The following is a 25,109-nucleotide window of genomic DNA, read 5'->3' as shown; positions in this document are numbered from 1 at the left end:
GATTTAGAATCAATTGACGACAACTTAATTATGTCCAGCGTAGGACAACAGAGAAGAGTTTCAATACCTTCTTTTTTTTATCGAATTTAAAAATTAGTTATATATAATTTATTATACAAAAATTCACGTACAAATAAAAATGATAAATGTAACAAATTTAAATATATTATCCGCGCTAGGATCTAGTTTAGAATAAAAAAAAGCCATAATCATATTCTTCAATGCATTAGAAGTTTTAAAAATAAAAACCATACCTAGTCATGTTCCTCTATGGTTCTGTCGAGCTGAGGTTGTGCAATGTGCAGAGTAGTGAACAAACAACCAAACAAAAATAATGGTAAAACCAGAAGAAATGAAATATCACATTTTTCAGCTTTCATGTCTGTTCAAAAGTAGTAGCAGCAGGCTCTTTCTCGCAGCCAGAGTTACGAGTCGCTGATGAGGACGAGAGTGGAATTTGCTATCAACCGTCTTTGTGAAGATCAGAATATGAATATGAATATGAATGTGGTGAAGATAATACATGGAAGCATTAAAAGAAGAGAGAGATAAGTGTTGGTGGAATGAAACACAAGAGAGGAATTAAGTTCAATGTCGAAGAAGACAAACGCTCTACAACAAATATTATTTTACTAGTCAGCAGTCCAGCTTTGTTCCACAACCTCGCGGAATCTTCTGTTGTACTCCCGTTTGCTTTCGCTGAACATTCGTGCAGCTTCCGAGTTTGCAGGAGAATTCGGATTAGGATCACAGAGCAATGACTGTGATTTAAAAAAAAAAAGAAGAAAAAGAGAGATTGTTCAGCCAAGGGTGATCATATCAACAACACCAACACTTTAAATTTTAAAAATGGAAGCAGAAAAAACAGCAATCATCAATGGTTTTATTGAGAAACAGGATATGAGAAGCATTTCTACATATATAAGTATAGCAGCAACATCATATATTGGACTCCACTGGTTTTGGAGAATGTCCAAGCATATACTCCCATCAGCATATACTACCACACAACAATGGCCAAGTGCAAGCTTGGTGAATCACATGCCCTCAGAATAAGAAAGGTTAGTGTTAGTTATATACTTATATTTAACTTACTATTTGGATGGAACATCCGTGAAAATGAAACAAACCGACCCGTTGGTGGTTTGTTTGGATAATCTTCTGAAAACTGCAGTGAGAGTTTGAAAGTCCCTGATAAGATCATTCAAAAGAGATATAAGAATAGATACGAATCTCAAGATAAGTGATTACAATTAACAAAATTTTACCTCCATCCCATGGGGTATCATCAGGCTTGCAAGTCCACAAAAAACAAGGCGTAAATAAGAACAGTGGAAGACTTGGAGAATGTTTTCTGTAATCAAAATTTTATTTACCCGAAAATAACAGCATTCCAGAGCATGATGTTGTTGTCTTGTGGAGCACCGCTGATTCCTGCAGGTGGGTCTTGCTGCTGCAACCTCTTGAAATCCCTCATCAATCTCTTCCTCGCTGGTGTCGACATCCTTCTCTCACTTGTATCACAGAACTCAAAATCAAGATTTTCAATGTGTTCTGAATTGTAGTTTCAATCAGCTTCAACAGAAAAGCTTTTAGAAGCAAATCAAAACCACACAGTTCTCTTTAACCTATGAAGCGCTTAAGACAGGATCAATTCACCATAAAGATCGAAACTTTTGATAGGCCCATATGAAAACTAAGTAGAAACACCGGATCTAACAAAGAAACAGAGGGATCTCTCACTGTTGAGCTAAAAAGGTAAAGAACGGTGGAGATCGTCGTCAAGCGAGCATCTTTCCTTGCCGCGACGAAAGGAGGGAAGTTTAAGCGACGATGATGACCACCGGTGATGACATAAAAGTCTCCGATCGATCCTCAAAATTCACCGTGCACGCAGTGGTGATCAATCAAAGAACATCACTTTAAACCAGACTCGGATATTTGCCTCAGGCGGTGCTTAACCGATAATAAACCGTTTGAATCAAATGTTGCAATAACCGGTTTAAACAAGAGATGAACCAACAATATAATGTTGCTTTGATCCCTTGTTGGCGAAAATGATAACCGATTTAATCCAGCACGAGGTTGCTTAACCGATGATAAACCGTTAAACCGTACTGTCGTAGTAACCGTCTTAACCAACAATAAATTGTTGCTTTGATCTCTTGTCGAGGAGGACGACAGTGGAGAGAGCCGTTGATGCGCCTTGGTGCTCGCTTTCGCCTCTCTAGATGATAAACCTCACGAGGCACCGAGTCACTAACCTCGTGACCAGTGGGCTTTCACTAGATGCAGCGTTGTACACGCGCCGCCACTATTCTGCTCACTCTCCCGACAAGTTCACATTCCCGCCTCTTCTCAAATCATGCGCGAAGCTCGGCGACGCCACCCAAGGCCGAAACCTGCACGCCCAGATCATAAAGACCGGCTTTCTCGTCGATTATTTCACCGCGACGGCTCTGGTGAGCATGTACATGAAGGCGAAGCAGACGAAGGACGCACTCAACCTGCTCGACGAAATGCCCGAGAGGAGCGTCGCGAGTGTTAACGCGGCGGTTTCCGGGCTTTTGGAGAACGGGTTTGCTAGAGAAGCGTTTAGGATGTTCGGGGAAGCTAGGGTTAGTGGGTCTGGTACCAACTCTGTTACGGTGGCTAGCGTTTTGAGTAGCTGCGATGATGTAGAAGGAGGGATGCAGGTGCACTGCTTGGCGATGAAGTCAGGTTTTGAGACGGAAGTATACGTTGGGACATCTCTTGTTTCAATGTATTCGAGGTGTGGGGAGTGGGTTTTAGCTGCGAGGATGTTCGAAACGGTTCCTCACAAGAGTGTTGTGACGTACAATGCGTTCATCTCCGGATTGATGGTGAATGGAGTTCCACGTTTGGTTCCTAGCGTCTTCAATCTCATGAGGAAGTTTTCAGATGAAGAACCAAACGCTGTTACTTTCACCAATGCCGTATCTGCTTGCGCTAGTCTTATGCATCTCCAGTACGCTTGGCAAATCCATGGTCTTGTCATGAAAAAACCGTTTCGGTTTGATACAATGGTCGGTACGTCTCTCATTGATATGTATTCGAAATGCCGGTGTTGGGAATCAGCGTACGGCGTTTTCACAGAGATGAAAGGTACCAGGAACTTGATTTCTTGGAACTCTGTTATCTCTGGGATGATGATTAACGGACAGCATGAGGTGGCAGTTGAGCTGTTCGAACAGCTTGATTCAGAGGGGCTTAAGCCAGATTCCGCCACGTGGAATTCGCTGATCAGTGGCTTTTCGCAGTTAGGGAAAGTAGTGGAAGCTTTCAAGATCTTTGAGAGAATGATATCCGTAGTTGTGGCTCCTAGTTTGAAATGTCTCACTAGCCTTCTATCAGCTTGCTCAGATACTTGGGTTTTAAAGAACGGGAACGAGATCCATGGATACGTCATTAAAGCTGCAGCTGAGAGGGATACATTTGTTTCTACGTCTCTCATGGACATGTACATGAAATGTGGGTTGTCGTTATGGGCACGGCGAATCTTTGACCGGTTTGAACCGAAACCCAAGGATCCGGTGTTCTGGAACGTTATGATATCCGGCTATGGTAAACATGGTGAGTGTGAATCTGCAATTGAAATCTTTGAACTACTAAGAGAGGAGAAAGTAGAACCGAGTTTGGCAACCTTTACTGCTGTTCTATCTGCGTGTAGTCACTGTGGCGACGTCGAAAAGGGAGTTAAAATTTTTAGTTTGATGCAGGAAGATTATGGGTTCAAACCTAGTACAGACCACATTGGTTGTATGGTTGATCTCTTGTGTCGCTTTGGGAGATTGAGAGAGGCCAAGGAGGTGATAGATCAAATGTCGGAACCATCATCTTCGGTTTACTCTTCTCTGCTCGGTGCCTGTAGGCAGCACCTGGATCCAGTGCTTGGGGGGGAAGCAGCGATGAAGCTAGCTGAGTTAGAGCCAGAGAATCCGGCTCCGTTTGTGATCTTGTCAAGCATATATGCTGCATTAGAAAGATGGGAAGATGTGGAGAGTATCAGGCGTGTAATAGATGAGAAGCAACTAGTAAAACTTCCGGGTGTTAGTTTGTCTGGTTAGGTATATGGACTTGGTGATGCAGAGAGGTTTACTGCAGAGCCCAGACAGGGTTCCCTTCGGGGAGTATTGGCATGGTCATCATGATTTGGAGCCTATTAAGCAGATGATACAGATACCAGTATCTGCCTTCTTACAATGAACCAGTTACTTGCACTGAAGAGTTGAAGACCCTTTGTGATGAATATTTATTTGTAAATCAAAGATGAGACAAAAGTAGACTGATTCTTGTATTACCAAAATTGTGTGTTGTTTGCTCTTGGGTCAGAGCAAATTGTATAACATAAAATGAGTTTTTTTCTACACAGCAACACATTCTATTTGGTGTACACACCATTTCATTCTCTACTGCTACTTTATGTTTCCTTTGGTTGTCTCTATCAACGACTCATTGATTGTAATAACAAAAAGATGAGGATGGACACAAGAACCGAGTTTGGAAGGTTGTCTGTAATTCTAAATAATCTACTCCATTCGTAGTCTCCTCCATGCTTAGGTGACGAATTGTTAAGAATGGTGGTTTGATGGGAGCTTTCAAATTTCACCTATAGAGAGAACTTTTGCATTAATTCGCATTTCAATATAATATTAACAAAATTGGCCCAAGAATCTTGCAATATTGCATAATTCACCTAAATTCGCGGTTCAGATTTATTTACATATGCTGGGTTCTGTGTATCATCAACGGACAAGATTAGTTTAGTGCAGGGCCAGTTACAACTACGGGAGAAAAGTTTAAAAACGACACCGTTTAATGTAAAACGACCGACATTGAGCAAAAAGCTTTGACAGTTTCTTACGCCGGCGGACGAAAATTTCAGAACTTGACGAAGAAGAAGACAACTTTATTGACGATGGCTGTGCAATCCGGTATTGGGTTATCGAGGATTCTGATTCTAGCTGGAGCAGGTAACTAGGGTTTCTCGATCATCACCACTCTGTTGACGATTTATTCAATCCTTGGTATTTTCGAATCTGAAGGTTATACAGGTACGATCCTAGTGAAGAATGGGAAGATGTCTGATCTTTTGGGGGAGCTACAGGTTAGTTAAAGCTTTCTTCTTCTGAAGTTTTGAATTGTTAAAAAAAAAAAAAAAAACTGATTCCTTTTTGTTTTGAAGGCTTTGGTTAAGCGATTTGAGAGATCAGGAGATCATTCAGATGACGATTCTGATCCCATGGCTACTCAGGTAACTAACTTTCTGTGTGTATCTTGAGGTGTAGAGTGTTGTCTGGTAACTATGTGTGGGAGGTTGTGTAGATGCAACGGTTAGCTATGGAGATCCGGCAAATGTCCTCCTCCCGGCAGATAACTGTTGTCAATGGAGGAGCTCAAGGAGGTTTGATTTTTTTGTCTTTTTAACGAATGTGTTTTTTTTTTTTTTAATGTAATCTCTGACATTCTCTGCTTTCATTCTCCAGCTGACTTCACCCCACTTATAGTTCCCGCAGCGACATTAGGAGCTATAGGCTATGGCTACATGTGGTACAAGGTATCTCTTATTAGAGTTCCCAAAGTTTTCTTACAATGATTTCTCTGAAGCTGATGATGTTTGTTTCCTGTGGTTTAGGGTATTTCATTCTCTGACATCATGTGCGTAACAAAGAAGAACATGGAAGATGCTGTCTCCAACTTGACCAAGCATTTGACCACCGTTTCAGAAGCTATTTCTGTAGGCTGCCTCTTGTAAGTATATATGATCTTTTTAAAGGGATTCTAATTGTATGATTATTGTTGTTGGTCAGAATGCTAAGAAGCACTTGTCTGAGCGGCTTAAGAAGACAGACGATAAGCTGGAATCGCAGAAGGATCTCTTAAAGGGAGTCCAGGACAATGTACGAATGTGATATAACCTAGTTTCAAAAGCTGTTCTACGGTGGTATTTAATAAGTTTTTAAGATCTATTGAACAGGTGGGTTTGACTCTAGAGGACCTTGCTAAGATTGGAGATGATTTTTATGCAATGCATAACATGTTTGGTGGTATGGTGCGTGTGACCCACCAATGGGACTCTCTTTCTTTCTTACTTATAACTCGACGTTAACCTAACAGTGGTTGTTATTGCATACTGATTCTATCTAATTCCTATTTCTTTCAGGGTGGAGCATTAGATAGTATTGAGTACAAACAGGTATCTTCATTTTCATTCTTTTTATGTTCTGAATATTAACTCAATTTGTATGGTTTACTTATTTGTCTTCTGTTTTTTTTTCCTCTGGGGAGAATATTGCGAATATGGGTTTAATGCATCTGTGCGACTCTATGGGCGGAGAAAATCACGATATGCCTGATATAATGATGCAGGTAAGTATGAAATGAACAATGCACATAATCTGCTGGTAATTACATTACCTCTTAACTGTTTTCATTTTGTCCCTGGACTTTTTATGATAATTTTCTACATGTGGTCTCGCAGGAGAAGCTTCGACTTTCTGGGAAGTCAAACACATGTATAGTACTTACAAACGAAGAAACTTCAAGCTCTGAGGTATTGTCTGATCAATACATTTTATCAAAATATGCAGTCACCGTCACTGATATGTTTTGATGCAGTAATTAGATTAATTTTTAACCTCCATCTGATCTGTGTTTTGACATGTTTCAGGGTTTGAAAGAAAGCGATAAGATAGAGCTTATTGAAGGCTGATTCATATGGCACCAATTTAAGGATCTGATGTGTAGTATAGGATTACTGAGAAATAGAAGTGATTATTTATGTATTTTTTGTTGTTTAAAAATTTAATGCCCTTTTAGGGCAAATAAAGAAAGATATGAAAAACAAAAAGAATGTGCTTTTTTCATTGATTTTTTTTTTTTTATACAAAGCCAAAAACAAAAAGAATGAAGCCTAACCCATTTTATCCGTACTGCATTATTCACAACAAATAACAATTCTTGTTCAGTCCTTTCTTGTGTGTTACTACCATAACAGCACTCGGACGACAAATGAATTATGTATCAGCAGGACTTGCCTGGTCTGCAACCAAGCGTACCAGCATCTTTGGTTAGTCTTCTTACCCCTGTTCCTGGCTGTGGCTGGATTGCAAAATGTCTAGGAATTGGATTTTCCGGGGCAGGGCTCCACGCGTTTGCCCTTCCTGATTTTACAAAGTAAGCTCCGTTCAAAAAGTAATCTCTCTCTGATTGCCAGTTCCATGATTTCCACTCTGAATACTTTGCGTACTCTCTCTTTGTAACCTGCAATAAAATCTCTCAGTTGTGTCTCAAGTGTTGTTGGGTAGTAGAGAGTGTAGTGGTCTCTTTTACCTGCTTGCAATTTTCTTTAGGAGGAGCAATGAAACGGTTGCCTTGACTTATAATGGTAGGATTCATGTTTCCACCAATTGCATACATTTCCCAATGAGTATAGTCATTGTTCACCACATGGACCAAACCAAATCTGGCCCTTGGCATTCTTTGAACCAATCTCTTGCCAAAATGGTTAAAAGCTACCGTTATCTGCATTTTCTTGTCAATAACATCCTCTTCTCTGGCCCCAAACAGCATCACCTGCGAAACCGACAAAACACTGGTAAGTCAGGGAGTTCAAGACCGGATCTGACCAAGCCCAATGAAATATTGGCCTTGACCTCCAAATTTTTTATGTATATATGCCTCCAAATTATTATAAAAATAATAATTATAACGGTTTTTAAGAAATGTTTATAACTCCTCATTGTTTTAATTCGATTGGTATGCCTTGGCCTTCTTTACCTCGTTATGGTCGGTGAGATGGCAATTGGAGATAGTAATCGCGGTCGATCCCATGATGACATCTATCATTCCATCAGTACAATTCGTCATGGAGACATGATCGATCCAAACATTGGTCGATCCAAAAATATTGATCCCATCACCATCACTTGTTGTTCGATGCCCAAAATGATGTTCAGAGTCTCTAATCATCCCACCGTTTCCAGGTATAATCGTCTTGATGTGAATGTTGTGTATGATCACATTCTTCACGAATTGTAACGTTAAACCTGCACCTCCTGTTATATGAACATTCGCTCCTCGACCATCGATGGTCTTGTCGCTGTTTATGATCAGTTCTTGTTGCAGTTTTATGATCATGCTTCTACCAAATATGATCCAAAGCGGTCTGTCGCGTGTCACTGCGTATCTTAAGGTTCCTGGCTTGGGGTTCATCAGGTCGTCGTCAGCTGCGTCGGTGACTACGTAGATCGGTCCCTTCTTGCCTCCGGTTGTCTTCCGACCGAACCCTAGGACGCAGTCCGCTAACTTTTTCCGGTTTTTATGCCAGTTCCTGTGTCCTCGCCAACATTTATCGATAGCGTTGAGGGAATGGTACCTTCCTCCACGTCTCTTTGTTTTTCGACCGTCTCCAACTTGTCCGAGCTTTCTCCTTGTTCCGTTGTCTGCACCAGTTGTCTCCATTGCTCTGAGCAGGAACAGGAAAACAAAAACAAAAAACATTTGGTTACTTGTACAAGAAGTTAGGTTTATTTTTGAGAACGTACAATGCGGCATGGTAGTTCAAATGGTCCGTGACATTAAAAGGATTCGGGTCATAAGATTCTATAGTTTGTCTTAACGCGTCGGATTGACGTTGGGTCCAGTATTCATCGAAGACCGCGACGTGAGCTTGAACCGATGGAGCCACCACAGCGAGACACAAGGAGAGGAAGGCAAAAACGTGGCTCCCAAAGTTCAAATAAGCAACCGCCATTTTATTTTATTTATTCGGGTGAAGAACCCTTGAAACTTCTTGGGTCGTCCAAAAAGTTTTCTGGTCGGCCCAGGGCTTAGAAATAGATGATTAGATTCATCGTTTGCTTTTATAACAAGGAGCTTGAAAGAGAGAGGGAAGATGAAAGACATTAATGGAGGATCATCGATTAACAGAGTAATGATTTGATAGCCATTGGTTTTAAAAACTCTCTGTTTGTTTTATTGCATATTAAACCAATTATAGTTTGGCTTATTTTATTGTTCTTTCTTCGTTTTGTCCTTCTTTTGTGGAATATATTCAGTTATTTTTGCCTTCAAACCTAAAACTATTACCATTTAAGTGTGTTATTTATAATTTATGGGGTTTATTATGAAATGAGTTTAGTAATCTGATAAAACTGTAATACTTTTGTTTATAGGTTTTGTAAATCAAAGAAACATTAAATCCGAGATATGTCATATTATTGAGAAAGATATACAAACACACAAGAGGAGTCCTCTATTACGTAACGACAACTCTCCCACAGAAACATGTGGTATGTCAAGCATTAATTATTTAGATATTGCCAGGCCGAAGAACCTTTATTCCTCAGATAAGAGGTATCCGTCGACCTCTTTAGTCACTTCGACCAAGAACTGGAGCAGTCTCTCAGGGTGAGCAACCTTCTCATCAATCCTCTCGTATTTCACGTTCCAATTTACCATACTTCCTGGTCCTCCATGGTTAGGGCTCACCTTCATTGTTTTCAAAATGCTGTTGTATTCTGTCTTCAGAGGTCCTTCTAATACTCTCCACTGAATCACTTTCTTCTCAAAATCCATCGCCTCGATCCTATCTTTCGACACTCTTACCTCTCCATCTAAACCAAAACATGTTTTCTTGGGATTGAAATCAAAGAAACAAGCAAAACAGAAAATCGTTTAAAATCCTATGTTCCAGCTATATCCAAGTTCTCACCAGCTTTTTCAACAAAAAATGATCTTCGGATTCAAATCAAAGACGAAAAAAAAACGAAAACAAATTAATAAATAAAATTAAAAAGGATAAAGTGATGCCATTACCAAAAAGTAGTTTCCACAAGACTATGCTTCCAGCCATGCCCCAGTTCCCTTCGAGCAAATCACAACCCTGAACGTAGCGAGTTGCTTTGGGCAAATGTTGTAATCTTCCGACGAACATGTGGAACTTATTAGCCGGAGATTTGATCTCCACGTCTACATTAACTTCCTCCTCTACCATTCTTTCTCCCGTTGCTTTGTTTTTCAAGGTCACCTATTAGATGGATTTAATGGATTTTCAATGTGAATGAGTACAGCCCTATCGAGTTCGTAACTGCTTTTATAGAGATACTGGATGAAGAATATTAATGAGGAGTGGTATCATTTTATCTTGGATGTGATCAAGATAATTGTCTATATCATCGTTAATATTTCAACTACTTTCTTCTTACAACTATATTCAATTATTATTTGTCAAAAAAACTATATTTAATTACTAGGGCCGGTCCGCGCTACGCGCATGTTTTTTTGTTCAAAATATACTTTATTTTGCAACCATTTTTTTGTTTGTTCGCTACGACTTCGATGGTTTTTCAATTGGATCATCCTTTTGAAGTGATATTGAGATTAAGGGCGGGCATTTCGGTTTAACTAAAGGTTCGGTTTGAGTTATTTGGGTCTAAGAAAACTTGAACCAAAATCAACCCAAATTAATATGGTTTGGTTTATGTTCGGTTTTAATTTCTGTTTGGTTTGTGTTCGGTTTTAGTTTGGTTTGGTTTGTTTTTGGTTGGGTTTAATTTGGTTTAATTTGTATTTTTCATTTCAACCGAGTTGATTTTTTTAGTTTGGTTCTAGTTCAATTAAAAAAATATGATTTATAAAAACATAAATAAATCACCATTTGATACTATATCGTTATTTACTTTATATTTAAAACGTAAAATCAAACATCACAATAAATATGTAGAAAATGTAATTCAATAATTTTATATTATTATCTTCAAACCTAATATAAATATTATAAAATAACTTGTCCGTTTTGATGTTAATGTATGAAATTCATATTATTCTATTTTATTTTTAATTGTGTTTATTCTATTCATTTAAAAGTAAAGTGTATAAAATTATGGTTGACTATTTTAAATCTTAATATTATTAGTATATTTAATTAATCTAATTAAAAAATACTTCGGTTTTTCGGTTTGGTTCGGTTTAAAACCAAACTGAACTATTTAGATTGATACAATCTTGAACCAAATGGAATAGACATATAATTTGATTTGGTTTGGATCGGTTTGGGTTCATCTGGGTCGGGTTTGTTTGGTTTATTAGACATCAAGTACTATCCGGCTTATGTTTGTTGATTTTTCCTGTTTTTAGTTTTATCTTGCTCTTGTTCTTTCGATAATTGTTGCATTATATTCTCCTCTGCCTCTTTCCCGGCTCGCAAAACCCTAGTTTCGAGGTATCAATTATCTCCATTCTTTTTTCATCAAAAAAAAGAGGATAATTGTTGCATTATTACTGGTTTTGTGTACGTATTGTAAATTTTGTTTAGGTCAGCTTTTCATTTGGTTTGTTGAAATTTTGTGGGACCATATTACAGTATTTGGTATATATATATATATACAGTGAAACCTCTATAAATTAATAATGTTGGGACTACCCAAAACTATAATTTTTTTATTAATTTATAGAGATATTAATTTATCTATATACTAATTGAACCAAAAACTCAATTTGGGACTATAAAATTATATTATTTTATAGAGATTTTTAATGTATATTAATTTATAGAGTATTAATTTAAAAATATTATACTGTATATATATATATATATATATATATATATATATTTCGTCCATTGCTCATTTTGGTTTGATACCAAAATTAAAACAATTTCTCTTGAATATTAATTTATGGGGATAAAAGTTTTTTCGCGTTAGATAAAGATAAATATAAAGAAAGTGCTTCATCTTCGTCCTTAAATTTACAAAAAAAAGTGGCTTGGTGGTTGAAGCTTTTGCTTGAATCTCTACAATGGTAATGATTTTTGTGGAAACTAAGATTTACATATGTTAAACTCTGTTGGTAGGCCAGTTTTGCTGACATATATACTCCAGTATACTCTTGTGGGGGATAAGTGTTTGCTAAATTTTGTTCTCATTCTAGGAGTTCTATAGCAGGTTAGAAATTTTGGAGTCATATGGTTTTATGCAAGTCACTGTTCTTATTTTATGGTGAGTTAAGGAAGTTGAACTCATGCTTCGTTTTCATCACAGTCATGTACTACATCTACACAAGCGATGCGGCAGGTCGAGAGAGCTAACTTAGATTCCTTTTGTGAATAGGCAGAAGCACATTTCGCCTTGGTCCTGCATTTTTACGGGTTACGTAAGTTTGTATTTGTTTAGAAGTTTACATAATCTTCTATCTTATTTGGTCCCTGTTCAATGAGATTAACACTAATTAACATTAAGATTCTTCACAAGATTACAAACACTTTTGTTTTCTAATAAAACTTGAAACACTGAATTTCTTACCTAAAGAGAGGATAACGACGATATGGTCAGAGACTATATATGCAGCTAGCGTCTTTCCACCAAGAAGCTTCAACCTGTCACATGAAGCCTTTTCTTAGCTCGTGTAGCCGTCTGTCCAGCTCATAAGGACACTCCTTGAAATTCGTTTCACACTAACAGTTCTATCAGAGAAGACAACATGTTCAGAGACTATAAAAGCGGTGTCTTTCCACAAAGAAGCTTCAGCCTTCTATTACACGAAGCCTTTTCCTAGCGTCTTCCAATGCAGTATGCAGCTCTTTTCAGTATCAACAAACGGATCTGAAAGTTATATCCTACAGAAGTTAGAATAAAGATCTGGATAGAAAAGTTTTAAGATACCTGAGATTAAATTATCTCCCGAACAGTGAAAATAACAATTTGGATATAAAAAGTTGAAAGTTCTGAGAAAATTAAAGCATGATTTGATTCTAAAATCCGAAGACCATGAGTCTACACAAAGGCTTTAAATTTAAACTAAGAATGATCAAGCACATGTAAAAAAATAAACTTAATCAACAAACCGATTCAGAATTATATCTCTAATAGGCTATTCTTTCAGCACCCCCGTGGTTATGTTTTCACCTTCAATCACCTTCAATCATCCCCGTGGTTATGTTTTCATGTTTAGAGATTTGATATCTTCAATAGGTGTCATCTTCTCATCATGAGTATCTACTTTGAAAGAAAGAAGCACAATTAGACATGTCCCTTTGTAAAATGTTTGCCTAAAAGAGTAATTAATTTACCCTGTCCGAGAGCCTATCAAAATCCCTCGTGCCTGGTTGAATTGCAGCAATTGCCTTATCTATCTCTCGTCACACTCTCTGTCACTTGTTCCATGGCTTCCATCTCACTCTTTCCGTCACTTGCTCCATCTCAACGCCGCTTGTTCATTGTTATGCGCCTTTGCTGCGTTGTTCTCCACCGCTTACTCCATCGTTCTCCGCCGCTTTCTTCGTTTCTCTCTGCCGATTGCTGCGTTTCTCTCCGTCACTTACTCCGCCGCTTGCTCCGTCGCCTTCCATCTCTCTCTCTAGTCACATGCCACTTACGTACTCCGCGTTTGTTTTATATTAGAAGTTCAAAAGAGAATTGGCCAATTGTGAGAAAATATATCAATGAAGAACAAATGCAAGATCTAAAAAGAAGGCTTACTGCGATTTTGTTTTACGAACGATCTTATAAGTCTCAATTCTTCATCTTTCTCGGTTCCAGATTTTGCTTGACATTCCTGTCCCAGAACCGTAACCTAACCTCAGCGGTGGAGGAACATCTACCCAACTTCAAATAAAAAAGAAGAATTTTCGAGTTAGCCATTTCTCAGAAAATAAGATTACTTTGTTGGTTCAACAGATCGAGTAGATGGTTTTGAGAGGAAGAAAGCTAACCTTTTTATACCTGTAGATCACCGCTTCGCAGAAGATAACTTCACATTAAAGTATAGATCGTGGCTAAAGGAGTTAAGAAGATGTTTAGTGCGATGAATATGTAAGTGATTTAATTTCAATTGATGGAAAAGGAGTTCAAAGGATGCAATCGAAACCCTACAAAAGTAATCGTCACGCCGACTAAAACATCTCAAGCTTTTGGGCGGCAGAGAAGAAAGAACACGATGAAACCGAGGCATAGGTCAGTAACTCTTGAGCTTGGTTATATGAAAGAACACAGAACCCACACACATAACACGGCTCACATCCATGTTGCTTCTGTTAATGCGCACCGTTTCATTTAAAGGACACGTGGCGTGCCCAAAATCACTGAATTTCCTAGCTGGAATCCTACGTGGACAGCCTAGGAGGGAGTTAAACACTTCTTTATATATATAGATTAGTATTATTATTTACTCCGCTTTTACAATGCACTAAATTTTACAAATAACTAGGTGCTTAGCGCGGGGTCGTTGAGGGAATTGTAGCTTTATTCTTGCAAGTGAGGATGGTGTTGTAGTAATCAGTCGATGAGGTTGCACCAACTTTGGAGACAATGAGAGACAGCATGTTCACTGGCATAGTTTGTAGGGCTTAGCTCATTAAGTTGTGTTGGCGCCATGATCGTGAGTTGCAGGTTTGAGGTGTTTTGGATTGTTTTTTTGCGTTTACGATGATGATTGGTGTCGTAGATTATTTATAGGGAAGAGATGACCATGTGTATCTTTTTGTGTTACTGTTTTTATAACTTGAACTTTAAGGGTTTTAAGGCAATTATATGCACTACTTTGAATGTTAGGCGTTAATATGTATCTGTGATTACACATAAATAGAACTGTTGAGGCTTTTCATTTATCCTCGTTTTTTAAACTATTAAATAGACGTATATATATATTTATATATATTAGCAGTATTATGAGTTGAAAGTATATTATCTTTGGTGAATAATTTCCAAGCTGTTAGCTTATTAGATTGATAAGTCAACTTAAGAATTTTATTGCAAGGAAGATGGGTGCATATATAATTTTGGATGTCTACATTATTCAATGATATTCGAGTGGAGGATCTGTTAATTTTTTTGGGCACTGTTAATATCGTTCATGTTTGTTGAAGCATTAAATTAATAACATTATGGAACGTGTGCGTTAAGCAGACATCGTACATAGTAAAACCTGAAAATGTTGTGAAAACATTTTAAAATAGTTGCGAGTGTTTTAATTTTACTTGCTTATAGAATCATTTCACCCCTACGATTGTAGTCATTGTAAAGTGTTTTGAAATTGGAAAATCGGGAAAGGGTCCCAAACTTGTTTCCGACTTTTTTTAGTGTGAATATGTTCTAATGGTTTGAGCTGACAACATGAACAACTATGATAATCCCGTCAAAGCTTCACTGAATACTGAAAAACAAAATGTTAAATAGTTTGAGGAAATTTAAAACCAAAACAAAGCTTGGACGTAATGAAAGAGACAAAATTAATTTAAATAATGGGAGAATAAAGTGGTGTTGACGGACTGATCGAAGGAAAACGATCTTATCACTCACGGGGGTGCTTACGTGTTTTTTCCACGTTTTTGATTCCAGGTGGGGTTGTTGTGCCACAGCCCTTGGTTTGCTTCTCCGCAACAACATGCTCGCTGGATTATGCTGGTGGCACCCTACAACACAGTTACGATAATGTCAGATGAATTTAAGCAAACAGAGAATACAAAACAATATATAAGCACTATCTCACAAATATAACCGTAGTCAAGGTTCGTGAGGAGTTCACCAAACAATTGACCAAAAAGACCTGGTCGATAAATTATATTTATTCTCACCTGCAAGAACCAAGAAGCCATAAGTACATTACTGGGAAAGAAATACACATTTGTAGAGATCAACATACACATACATGAATAATTAAATTCCATATGCCTTCTCTCTTCGCCTCCTCCTCCTCCTCGGGGTGAACGGTCCATCGCCAGTCTGATTGTGCAAGTTTGGAGAACTCTCTTTCCATCGGGTAGATTGAGTTCCATAAACGTAATCAGCTTTTCCCTTAAATCTATTACTGTTCTGTTGGAGACAAATCTCCCGCTTCCATCCACAATGTTTCCATGTGATGGGCTCACATCTCTATTAACTGCATCCATATCAAGAAACGCAAAGTAGCTATCAAATAAGACTGTAAACTAAACAGTTCTCATTTATGAATAGCTGAAGATGCAAACATGGTCCAAGAAACAATATACTAATTTAAAAAAAAAAACACTGCAACGAAACTAAAGAGAGAAATAGTAGTGTCTTCATGTCGATTGAACAGTTTATAAAAACAGATTGTAAACACGTATTTCAGTTATGATTGAAGTTTAAAACATGCTCGAGCAAACCATATGTTTATTTTTAGACGACTTTCTTTTTCTTAAGGCCCTTCCATGGTATCAACGCATTGGAAAACATTAGATGATGTACCTTCCAAACTGGAAACGGAGGCAACAAATTCAGTGTTTCAATAAAACCGTATCAGTTCTTACCTCTTTGTGATACATGTAACCTAGACAAATCCAAGAGTTTCAAGAGAAAGCATATTAGGCAAATATATATACAGACTGATCTAGGGGCAATAGAATAGTATGAACTGGCTGAGGTGGATAAAGACGAAGAATCTCTCCATGACCAAAGGTTCCTTCCAGCAACAACAACAATGGCGTTAAATCCAACTCCCTCGACACTCACTTATCTTGTAAATATCTCTGATCATTCTTCCTCTCCGTCTCCCTCTCTTCAATTTCTTATTCCTCATGGATCATCATCTCCTTCTTCTTTCTCTTTCCACTTATCCGCGCTGAATAAATCTCCGATCTGCTTTGAGGCACTCAAGGTTTGTCGAGATCCAAGTATAAGCGAAATCTCCCACAACGGCAGAGGATTTCGTCGGCGATTACGATTCTAGCGGGGAAGCCAATGGTAGCAGAGAGGATGCAAAGATATCGATTCTTATCGTGAAATGGAAAAGGAGAAGAGGAAGAGCAAAGGGTTTCACGAATTGTTCTAGCAAATTAGGGTTTGGAGAAAATGAGAAAGGACAAGGTCGAGTCGGCCAAGTATCAGGTAATATGCTTTCAACTTTGATGGGTTTTCTGGCCCAATCGTATAAACACGACGGATTTTTAAAAAACGACGTGGCAAAACCTTATAACATGATTGGTTAATTTTTCCGTTTGACGTGAAGAGTCTATCAGAGGTTCTTATTCCTCTTTTATTACTTGTTTGATGAAACCATCGGTAATTATACTATTCTATCAAATTTTAATACATTGCCTAAATGAGTCGTAGATGATTCAAGGAAATTACAACACAAACGAATCATGTCACTGATGAAATAAGAAAAGAGAGCCTATATTTTATTATGTAATCAAATCAACACAATAATATGTGGCACATTAGAATAGATGTATCTACTATATATGATGTATTAATAAATGTATGTTATTCTATAAAATTAATATAGAACTGGCATGAATATCCTTGTCAATAAAAATATATATCCGATTTTAAAAGATTCAAAGTATGGCATATGCAGAATAATATGAATGTTTTATGATATGTTAATTTGATTGAATCATATTGGTAAAAAAATATAGATCAAAACAAATAAAAGGGCGAGAATAAATGAATAATGAAAAAATAAAGAAAATGGAATAAAAATAAATGAAAGATTGTGATTGATTAGAGATTTATACTGTAATTATGTACACATATTCTAACTATGGTTTTAATATGTGTTTTTCTTTTGTCATCTAGTTTTATTAAAATGACCAAATGGTCAACAAAGTACAAACATTAAGTATGATGTTGGAAAGTAAGATGTCCATTTTTTTATGGCAACTAATATGACGAGGATGTATAGTGGTTCACAAAAAATTTAAAGCATGAGGAATACTAGAGGATATAATTTGTGCACGATATTGGGCATCTGAAAAATTCATAAATCATGTGTTTTTTGAATGTCCACCGACGTTTCAGGTTTGGAAATTTTCACGAATTCCATCAAATCCATATATCTTTCCCACTCTGTCACTCTTTGTAAACATGGATCATTTATTTTAGAAAGTTTCTTTGGAATTAGAAAATAATTAATTTGCATTGATCTTATGGTACATATGGAAAAGAAGAAACAACAAAGTATTTAGCAATTTTGATATTGATCCTAGAAATATTCTCAATTAGAAAAAAACAAAGTCATTACTTTGGGCTGAAGCACAAATATCACTTACAAAAGGAATCGATCAAACTCGATTACCAATACAAACAATAGTACTGACTATCCCATGAAGATGGTGTTTTTATGGATGGATCATGAAAAAATGAGGAAAACTGTTCGAGACAAGGGTGGTACATCACACTGGAAGGTTTTGATGGTTTAATGGGAACGAGGAATACAAGAGCGAGTCAGTCGCCACTTTATTCGGAGGTAGATGCTCTCATTGGGCAATGGAATGCACGAGGAATCTAAGACAGTTTACTGTTACGTTTGCAACAGATTGTTCTTAGTTGGTGAAGACGGTTTAGGAACTAGAAGAATATCCAATCTTTGCAAGTTATTTAGAAGGCATAACAATATTGAAAAGAAATTTCAACAGTTCGGAAGTCATTCATATTTCACAGACGCAAAATTTAAAGACAGATAGTCTCGCACGCAGTGTAAGAAAACAACTGTCGTTTGTTGTCCATATGAATGTAAAGCTACCAATTTGGTTTACAATGTCTACGTGAACATCTTTAAATTGTTAACAAAAAAAAGTACAAAGATGAAGTAAAAAATGACCTAAAAATACAAGGCTAAGACGGAAAAAAAAAGGGAAAAATGATTGCTGACTACATGAAGTATTGGCCATCACATGGTACTACACAAATGTATACTTAGCTACACGGAGTATATATTATGCATGACAACATTTCTCAACTTTATGATGTTATGTAGTTAACATCACGAGCTTAATTTCATATCCAAAAAATGATTTATATGTCAAAGACCGTTTACATCTCTCGTTACATCAATTAAAATGTGATGTACCTGACTAACTAAAATAAGATTTTGACCCACATTTTAAAAAAGTAAGAATATTTTTAACAAAAACTAATTTACAAAATCAATATGTTTTAACATTTTTTGATAAGTAGTGTTTTAACATTTTTATTTTAGTGTATTTGAAAACAATATAATTATATTATTTTTATTTATATTAAATATAAAAGATATATAAGATATTTTTTTAATTCTTTTAATCTATTTTGGTATGAATTTGTTAGTAAAAGTTCTGTAATTTAATTGATTAATTGTGTGATATATACTTATTTGATAAAAAAATTTACTATAAAACTTCTTTGATGTCAATTTATTGACTCTAACATTTTATTTGTTTAATATGAAATTATTAAGTTAATGAATTAGTTTATATATTTTTTCATAAACAAAAATTTCATTCATTTAAATTTAGTAAACCTTTCATATTAGATTCTTATAATTCTTTGATTATGTTTATTCTTAAAAGTATATAATTTATAATTATATACGCAAAATTATGTTTGGTTTAATGTGACATCAAATAAGTTTTAAACAAATAAAATGTTAGAGTTAGTAAATTGACAGAAAATAAGTTTTAGAATTAAAAAATTATCAAACAATTATATATCACACAATTAATCAAACGAATTACAATTTTTTTAGTAAAAGTTCATAACAAAACAGATTAAAATAATTAAAAAAACAAAACATATTAAATAAAAATAATAGAATTATATAGTTTTCAAAGACACTAAAACAAAAATGTCAAAACACTAAAATAAAAATTTTAAAACATTACTTATTAAAATTTCATAACAAAAAAATTATAGAAATAAAAATAATACAATTATATAGTTTTAAAGTACACTAGAATAAAAATGTTAAAACACTACTTATCAAAAAATGTTAAAACATATTGATTTTGTAAATTAGATTTTGTTAAAAATATTCTTACGCTTTTAAAATATGGGTCAAAATCTAATTTTAGTTAAATTATAGTCGGATCGATCATATTTTAATTGTTGAAACAATATATTTAAACGATCTCTAACATCCAAATCATTTTTTGGATAAATGAAATTAAATCTGTGATGTTAACTATTTAACATCATAAAATTGAAGGATATTGTTTTGCATAAGATATAGTGTGTGTGGCTAGGTATACATCAGTTCATGCATGGTAATCAATACTTTAGCAATCATTTTTCTAAAAAAAAAACATAAAAGAGGCATAAACAAAAGCCGAATGAAGAATGAGACAAAGCCGAAGGCAGCTTAGAACCACGTGTCAGGTAGAGAGCAAGAACTGGACAGGTAACAAAGGGGCAGAGACGTCTGCCATTCTTCAACGCTTTGAAAGTCATTGTCGGCCAATCTAACCGGAAACCACATGAGACAGACCGGAACAGATGTAAAGACAGTGCCTCAATAGAAAAAAGAAACATTAGCTTCGGCAACAATTTTTTCAAAGAATTCATTTTTTGAAATTTTTTTTAAAGACTAAATTCATCATTTATTAATAAAATCATAATATAATTAAATAAACAAAGAACTGTGATAATTAAAAAATTTAAAATATGGAATTATAATGAAAACATGGTTTATTAAATAACAAAATTATAAATAATTGTTAATTATTAAAGAATTAGAATAATTATATTGGTTGGCGGTTATAATTTTGAATGTATTTGTTAAAATATAATCAAAATTCTAAAGTTGATACAATATTATTTTTGTTTGATCATGGCATACAAAATAGAGTAATTTAATTATTTTCTCTAAAGTAGTAATAAATTTAAATGGTAAATTTTTAATTAATATTGGTTTTAAAATAAAAATTTATATAATTATTATTTTGTTTAGTAATTTAATTTTTATATATTTGTTTTATTTATTTATTTTATTATTATTTTTATTGATTTTTTTTATAATGAGCTTCGGACAACATTGCTTCAGAAAAATGATTTAATCTTAGCCAAGATAAAATAAAGGGGAATTGCATCATACATCCATCAAACAAATTATAATTCATCCACTATCTAAAGCCCTATTTTTTCAATATACTCTGTACATAATATACATTATTGTCATATTGCCCCCATATTCAACTGGTGAAACCTACTACCAAAAACAATTAAATATATAATTAATTAATGTAATAAGTAAAATATGTGGCCACGTTGTATTTACTCTCACCTCTCAAGATAATTAGATAGCTTTCAGGACGATGAAGATGAACGTGGCCTTTTATTATGCACACATCTTCTTGAACTAAATTTCTTCTCATGAGAAGTACAAAGAACAAAGATGAAGGCGTATACGGTGAGCAGACATAACAACTCTTTCATTTCTTTTCCTCCTTTTCTTAAATCATTGATTCTCACATCATGCTTTTGTTTTCATACTTTGTTTTCGTTTCTTTTTTGTTTTAGTGATCTAATGGTGAAGAATAACGACGGCGGACCGGTAAAAGCGTCGCCGTGTCGGAAAAAAGGAGAAGAGATGAAGGTGATCTCTATATGGTAGTGAAGAATAACGACAACGAACGAAGTGAAGGTGTATCAGCATGTTTGACAAAAGAAGAATTGAAGAAGATAAACTTATCGTCTATACTATATTCGGAAAAAGAATAGTATAGTATATATTCTTTAGTGTAGTTATTTATGTAAAATTACTATACTATTTGGGATATATATCTATACTATTCCTTGAAAATGTAATCATCTTCATATTTACAAATTTGATAGTTTTCTTCTACGTCATTTTGTGTAATTGATTGTAATATGAAATTCATACTATATTGGTTTAACTGTAATGATTAAAACCAATTTTGGATAGATGACAAATAAACTCTTATATTAGTGTATACTACATTTCTACACTATAAATAATATTAATATAGTATAAATTAATATTACATAATATTATGTATTATTTTAGATTTTGATATTTGGATTTAGAGTTTATATTTGAGTTTAGGGTTTAGTAATTTGTGATTAGGATTTAGTATTTAGAGTAATAGGGGTAAGTTTGAGCTCAGTATTAGATTTTGAGATTTGAGTTTACAGTTTAGGGTTTATACTTGGGTTTAGGGTTTAATGATTAAGATTTAGGGTTTAGTATTTAGAAGGTCGGCCTTGGGATTTGGGTTTAGTGAACATGTATCGTTTCATTTGACGATTAATAAAGAGTGTTCTATTTTGTTCACCAATATGTACTATATATTTATTTTTTTCCATTCTATTTGGGTTTAGAGTCTATACTTGGGTTTAGGGTTTAGTGATTAGAGTTTAGTATTTGGAAGTTGTGGGGTTAAAGTTTGGGTTTAGTGATAGCAGTTTATGGTTTAATATTCAAAATGTGCTTTCAAGTGTCCAATATTGGAAAACAAATTTATAGAATGTATTTAGGTTTATAGGTTCCTGCTTAGGGTTTAGATTTACTAAATAGATGTTTGTGTATAGTAAACCATATTATATATATACTATTTGGGTTTATGCTTCCTTAATTAGGGTTTAGCTTTAATAATTAATGGTGTGTCTTGTATTGTTGTATTTTTGTGGGTGGGGAGAGTTTACTATTTGCATTCCATACTATGGATACACCACTGAATTTTTTTGATTATTTGAAACATTCATGTACTATACTACTTAGAATATATAGAATAGAAAATATGTAACATGCTAACCAAGTGAATGTGCCTTCAAGTATCTAACATTAGGAAATTATTTATAGATTGTATTTGGGTTATAGATTCATGCATAGGGTTTAAATTTAGTAAGTAGATGTTTGAGTTTAGTAAACCATATTATATACATTCTATTTGGGTTTATGCTTCCTTAATTAGGGTTTAGCTTTATTAATCAGTGGTGTATCTTTCTTCTTTCTTTGGGTCATTTCTTTCTTCTTTTGTACCGACAACTTGCATATGTGGAGGGTATAACCGGATAATATGAAGCCTAAATGTTAGTTTATTCATTTAGGGTTTAGTGATTAAGATTTAGAGTTTAGTATTTGGAAGGTGGGGTTGAGATTTGGGTTTAATGACCCTTTCATGTATCATTTCATTTAACGATTAATAAAGAGTGTTCTATTTTGTTCACCATTACATACTATACTAAATCTTTTGTTCAATTCTATCTGGGTTTAGGATCTTTATTTGGGTTTAGGGTCTATACTTGAGTTTAGGATTTAGTGATTAGGATTTAAAGTTTAGTGATTAGCATTTATGGTTTAGTATTTGGAAGGTGGGGATTGAAGTTTGGATTTAGTGATAACAGTTTAAAGTTTAGTATTCAAAAGTTATGTATGAATTTAACATTTAAGAGTTGTGTGGTGGATTAGAGTCATATACTTTTTTTCATATGAAATAGAACTATCATTTTATTTTTCGTTATGCACTAAATTCATTTCAGTTTCTACACAATTAATTCATTTATTTATTTCATGGAACTACATCACTAATCCAATTTAAAATTATATGTGGTAAAAAACACAAGTTACGTGGATGTCTTCTATATATCTCATTTTGAATAGTTAACTATTAAGGTGTCCACACCTTAAAACGTCGACTTTATCTCTTTCTTTTTTTTCACCGGTCACTTGTAATTAAAAAGGATATAACCAGATAAATTATAGCATAAATGATAGTTTTTTTATTATGTCAATGTCAATGTCAATGTCAGTCACTTAATTTATATTATGAATTTGATTATTGGGCAAAGAAGCCCATAAATAAAACAAGGGAAGCTGCAAATTCAAACGTCACTGAAATCCATCTTAATGCATAAAAATAAAACCGAAGATGGAAACGACCCATAAAAGTGGGTGCTATTAGTGTTTGAGGATTATGTGGACAAAGTGTAGCGAAACAACTTTTTTTTTTACATCAAAACAACATCTATGTTATAAATCAATCGGTGGATATCCATAACCGACCTGGTCCATAACCGGCCCATACACTTAGAGAGAGACGGTCCAACCCTAGAGAGAGAGAGGCGACCGCGAGACTTGGAGAGGAGAGAGAAGCGGCTACAACTTGCTTATTTCCTAATTCGTTTATGTTTATGATTTGTAATCTTTCCTATTATTGTATTTTCATTTATCTCTCTGGTAACCCCTATATAAAGGGAACACTTATTCATTAATAATATATAGAAACTTCCAGCTCTAAATCCTAAGTTTCACAACCCGTTATCAGCCCGACAGCCTCTAACACTCTGAGCCTAAAACCAAATTGCTAAAACCCTAAAACCGTAAATGAAAAGGAATCTGCCTCGGAACTTCGAAGAGGCCGTTCTCCCAAACCGTGAGGACCCAGAAAACGATCAGGATATCAAACCGAAGCCCTGGCTGAGACGAATCAGTCAGTGCAAACCGCCTGTCGATCTGACCACCCCAGAAAACGATCAAGATATCAAATCGAAGCCCTTGCCGAGACGAATCATTCAGTACAAACCGCTTGTCGATCTGACCACCGACGCGCCCTCACGCACAGATACAGTGCGCGCCGATTTGCTTTGGATGCTTTGGAACCCTAATCCGAACCCGACGAACCCTAATCCGTTCGCGTCCAAGACAGCTGTCGTGTCCACCTGATCAGCTCCATCCCCAAGGTGTTCCTGATCCTAGAAAAACTCAGCTCCATCCTGCATCAAGGAGAGCTAGCGTTCCAGACTGCAAGCACCCCGTTCACATCAGAGCCGCTCGTGATCCCGACTGCAACAGCTCGCATTCCCCGATCAGCCGCTCGCAACCTCAGCACCGTTTGCGACCCGATAGGAAGCAGCCAGCTCGCGTCCGTTCCAGCTCGCTGTCCAGCTCGAGGTTCTCTCTTGGTGGTCCGATTTCTACAAACAGCTAAAAAATCAAATCCCTTTGATCTAAGATCAAATTTTTGAAATCCCTAAACACTAATTCGAAAACTATTGATTAATTAAACTGAAGATTGATTTCGACATTTGTAATCTAAATTCGATGTTCTTTGTTTTGATGTTTTTCATTTCTGTGTTTTTCATTTCTATGAACTTGTTTTATTAAAACTTAATAAAAAGAATGAATGATTTTTGAAAACGCCAATATGATTTGCGGGTATGGTACACATTAAGGGCTATGGCCAGATATGTATAAGGGCAAGCATTTAGATGCTTTATATTCACCCAGAAAAACCCATTGAGATTATATAGAGATATAAGAATGAATGGTTTCCATATTGAAACATTGGGCGAAGGAAACAAAGAGTTCCTTCAGATATATGTATAAAATCGCCCAAGGACATAATGAGTCCT

At 35.4% G+C, this 25,109-nt stretch overlaps 5 protein-coding genes and 1 long non-coding RNA gene across 6 annotated transcripts; 2 read left to right on the top strand and 4 right to left on the bottom strand.

The window, feature by feature from the left end:
- Positions 1-486: 486 nt before the first annotated feature.
- On the bottom strand, positions 487-1,898 carry LOC106316090 (ubiquitin-conjugating enzyme E2 2-like). The gene is made up of 5 exons (XM_013753954.1): positions 1,377-1,898; positions 1,269-1,294; positions 1,096-1,191; positions 896-1,000; positions 487-715 (listed from the first exon to the last, which is right to left on the bottom strand). Exons 1-5 carry the CDS (start codon positions 1,502-1,504, stop codon positions 633-635), a joined length of 438 nt encoding a protein of 145 aa, XP_013609408.1. The 5' UTR covers positions 1,505-1,898; the 3' UTR covers positions 487-632.
- Positions 1,899-2,165: 267 nt separating this feature from the next.
- LOC106313931 (pentatricopeptide repeat-containing protein At2g02750) lies at positions 2,166-4,385 on the top strand. The gene has a single exon (XM_013751866.1). It carries the CDS (start codon positions 2,232-2,234, stop codon positions 4,086-4,088), a length of 1,857 nt encoding a protein of 618 aa, XP_013607320.1. The 5' UTR covers positions 2,166-2,231; the 3' UTR covers positions 4,089-4,385.
- Positions 4,386-4,775: 390 nt separating this feature from the next.
- LOC106313750 lies at positions 4,776-6,900 on the top strand. The gene is made up of 12 exons (XM_013751651.1): positions 4,776-4,994; positions 5,067-5,128; positions 5,207-5,275; positions 5,347-5,425; positions 5,508-5,578; positions 5,657-5,758; positions 5,832-5,921; positions 5,999-6,073; positions 6,185-6,217; positions 6,310-6,390; positions 6,503-6,574; positions 6,692-6,900. The coding sequence occupies exons 1-12, from the start codon at positions 4,940-4,942 to the stop codon at positions 6,731-6,733; spliced, it is 831 nt and encodes a 276-aa protein (XP_013607105.1). The 5' UTR covers positions 4,776-4,939; the 3' UTR covers positions 6,734-6,900.
- Positions 6,859-8,854, bottom strand: LOC106313749 (probable pectate lyase 6). The gene is made up of 4 exons (XM_013751650.1): positions 8,568-8,854; positions 7,801-8,488; positions 7,354-7,596; positions 6,859-7,284 (listed from the first exon to the last, which is right to left on the bottom strand). The coding sequence occupies exons 1-4, from the start codon at positions 8,774-8,776 to the stop codon at positions 7,045-7,047; spliced, it is 1,380 nt and encodes a 459-aa protein (XP_013607104.1). The 5' UTR covers positions 8,777-8,854; the 3' UTR covers positions 6,859-7,044.
- Positions 8,855-9,218: 364 nt separating this feature from the next.
- On the bottom strand, positions 9,219-10,117 carry LOC106316379 (MLP-like protein 165). The gene is made up of 2 exons (XM_013754254.1): positions 9,841-10,117; positions 9,219-9,638 (listed from the first exon to the last, which is right to left on the bottom strand). The coding sequence occupies exons 1-2, from the start codon at positions 10,016-10,018 to the stop codon at positions 9,361-9,363; spliced, it is 456 nt and encodes a 151-aa protein (XP_013609708.1). The 5' UTR covers positions 10,019-10,117; the 3' UTR covers positions 9,219-9,360.
- A 5,025-nt stretch (positions 10,118-15,142) lies between these two features.
- On the bottom strand, positions 15,143-16,846 carry LOC106316409. Its single transcript, XR_001264819.1, has 3 exons — positions 15,667-16,846; positions 15,508-15,592; positions 15,143-15,430 (listed from the first exon to the last, which is right to left on the bottom strand). It is a non-coding gene; the product is annotated as an uncharacterized LOC106316409 (long non-coding RNA).
- Between the last annotated feature and the right edge of the window lie 8,263 nt (positions 16,847-25,109).

This window comes from Brassica oleracea, chromosome C9 (genome assembly GCF_000695525.1).
Source record: "Brassica oleracea var. oleracea cultivar TO1000 chromosome C9, BOL, whole genome shotgun sequence".
NCBI lineage: Eukaryota > Viridiplantae > Streptophyta > Magnoliopsida > Brassicales > Brassicaceae > Brassica > Brassica oleracea.
This window is presented reverse-complemented; position numbering and strand designations above follow the sequence as displayed.

Excerpts from the sequence above, each read along its gene's own strand:
- LOC106316090 (XM_013753954.1), bottom strand. The coding sequence starts at position 1,504 with ATGTCGACACCAGCGAGGAAGAGATTGATGAGGGATTTCAAGAGGTTG. Across the intron at positions 1,295-1,376 it reads TGGAATGCTGTTATTTTCGG|GCCTGATGATACCCCATGGG; the intron begins GTAAATAAAATT and ends GTGGACTTGCAA. Across the intron at positions 1,192-1,268 it reads TGATACCCCATGGGATGGAG|GGACTTTCAAACTCTCACTG; the intron begins GTAAAATTTTGT and ends TGATCTTATCAG.
- LOC106313931 (XM_013751866.1), top strand. The coding sequence starts at position 2,232 with ATGATAAACCTCACGAGGCACCGAGTCACTAACCTCGTGACCAGTGGG.
- LOC106313750 (XM_013751651.1), top strand. The coding sequence starts at position 4,940 with ATGGCTGTGCAATCCGGTATTGGGTTATCGAGGATTCTGATTCTAGCT. Across the intron at positions 5,129-5,206 it reads ATCTTTTGGGGGAGCTACAG|GCTTTGGTTAAGCGATTTGA; the intron begins GTTAGTTAAAGC and ends TTTGTTTTGAAG. Across the intron at positions 5,759-5,831 it reads CCGTTTCAGAAGCTATTTCT|AATGCTAAGAAGCACTTGTC; the intron begins GTAGGCTGCCTC and ends GTTGTTGGTCAG.
- LOC106313749 (XM_013751650.1), bottom strand. The coding sequence starts at position 8,776 with ATGGCGGTTGCTTATTTGAACTTTGGGAGCCACGTTTTTGCCTTCCTC. Across the intron at positions 7,597-7,800 it reads ATCTCACCGACCATAACGAG|GTGATGCTGTTTGGGGCCAG; the intron begins GTAAAGAAGGCC and ends TCGGTTTCGCAG. Across the intron at positions 7,285-7,353 it reads CTAAAGAAAATTGCAAGCAG|GTTACAAAGAGAGAGTACGC; the intron begins GTAAAAGAGACC and ends ATTTTATTGCAG.
- LOC106316379 (XM_013754254.1), bottom strand. The coding sequence starts at position 10,018 with ATGGTAGAGGAGGAAGTTAATGTAGACGTGGAGATCAAATCTCCGGCT. Across the intron at positions 9,639-9,840 it reads CTTGTGGAAACTACTTTTTG|ATGGAGAGGTAAGAGTGTCG; the intron begins GTAATGGCATCA and ends GTTTTGGTTTAG.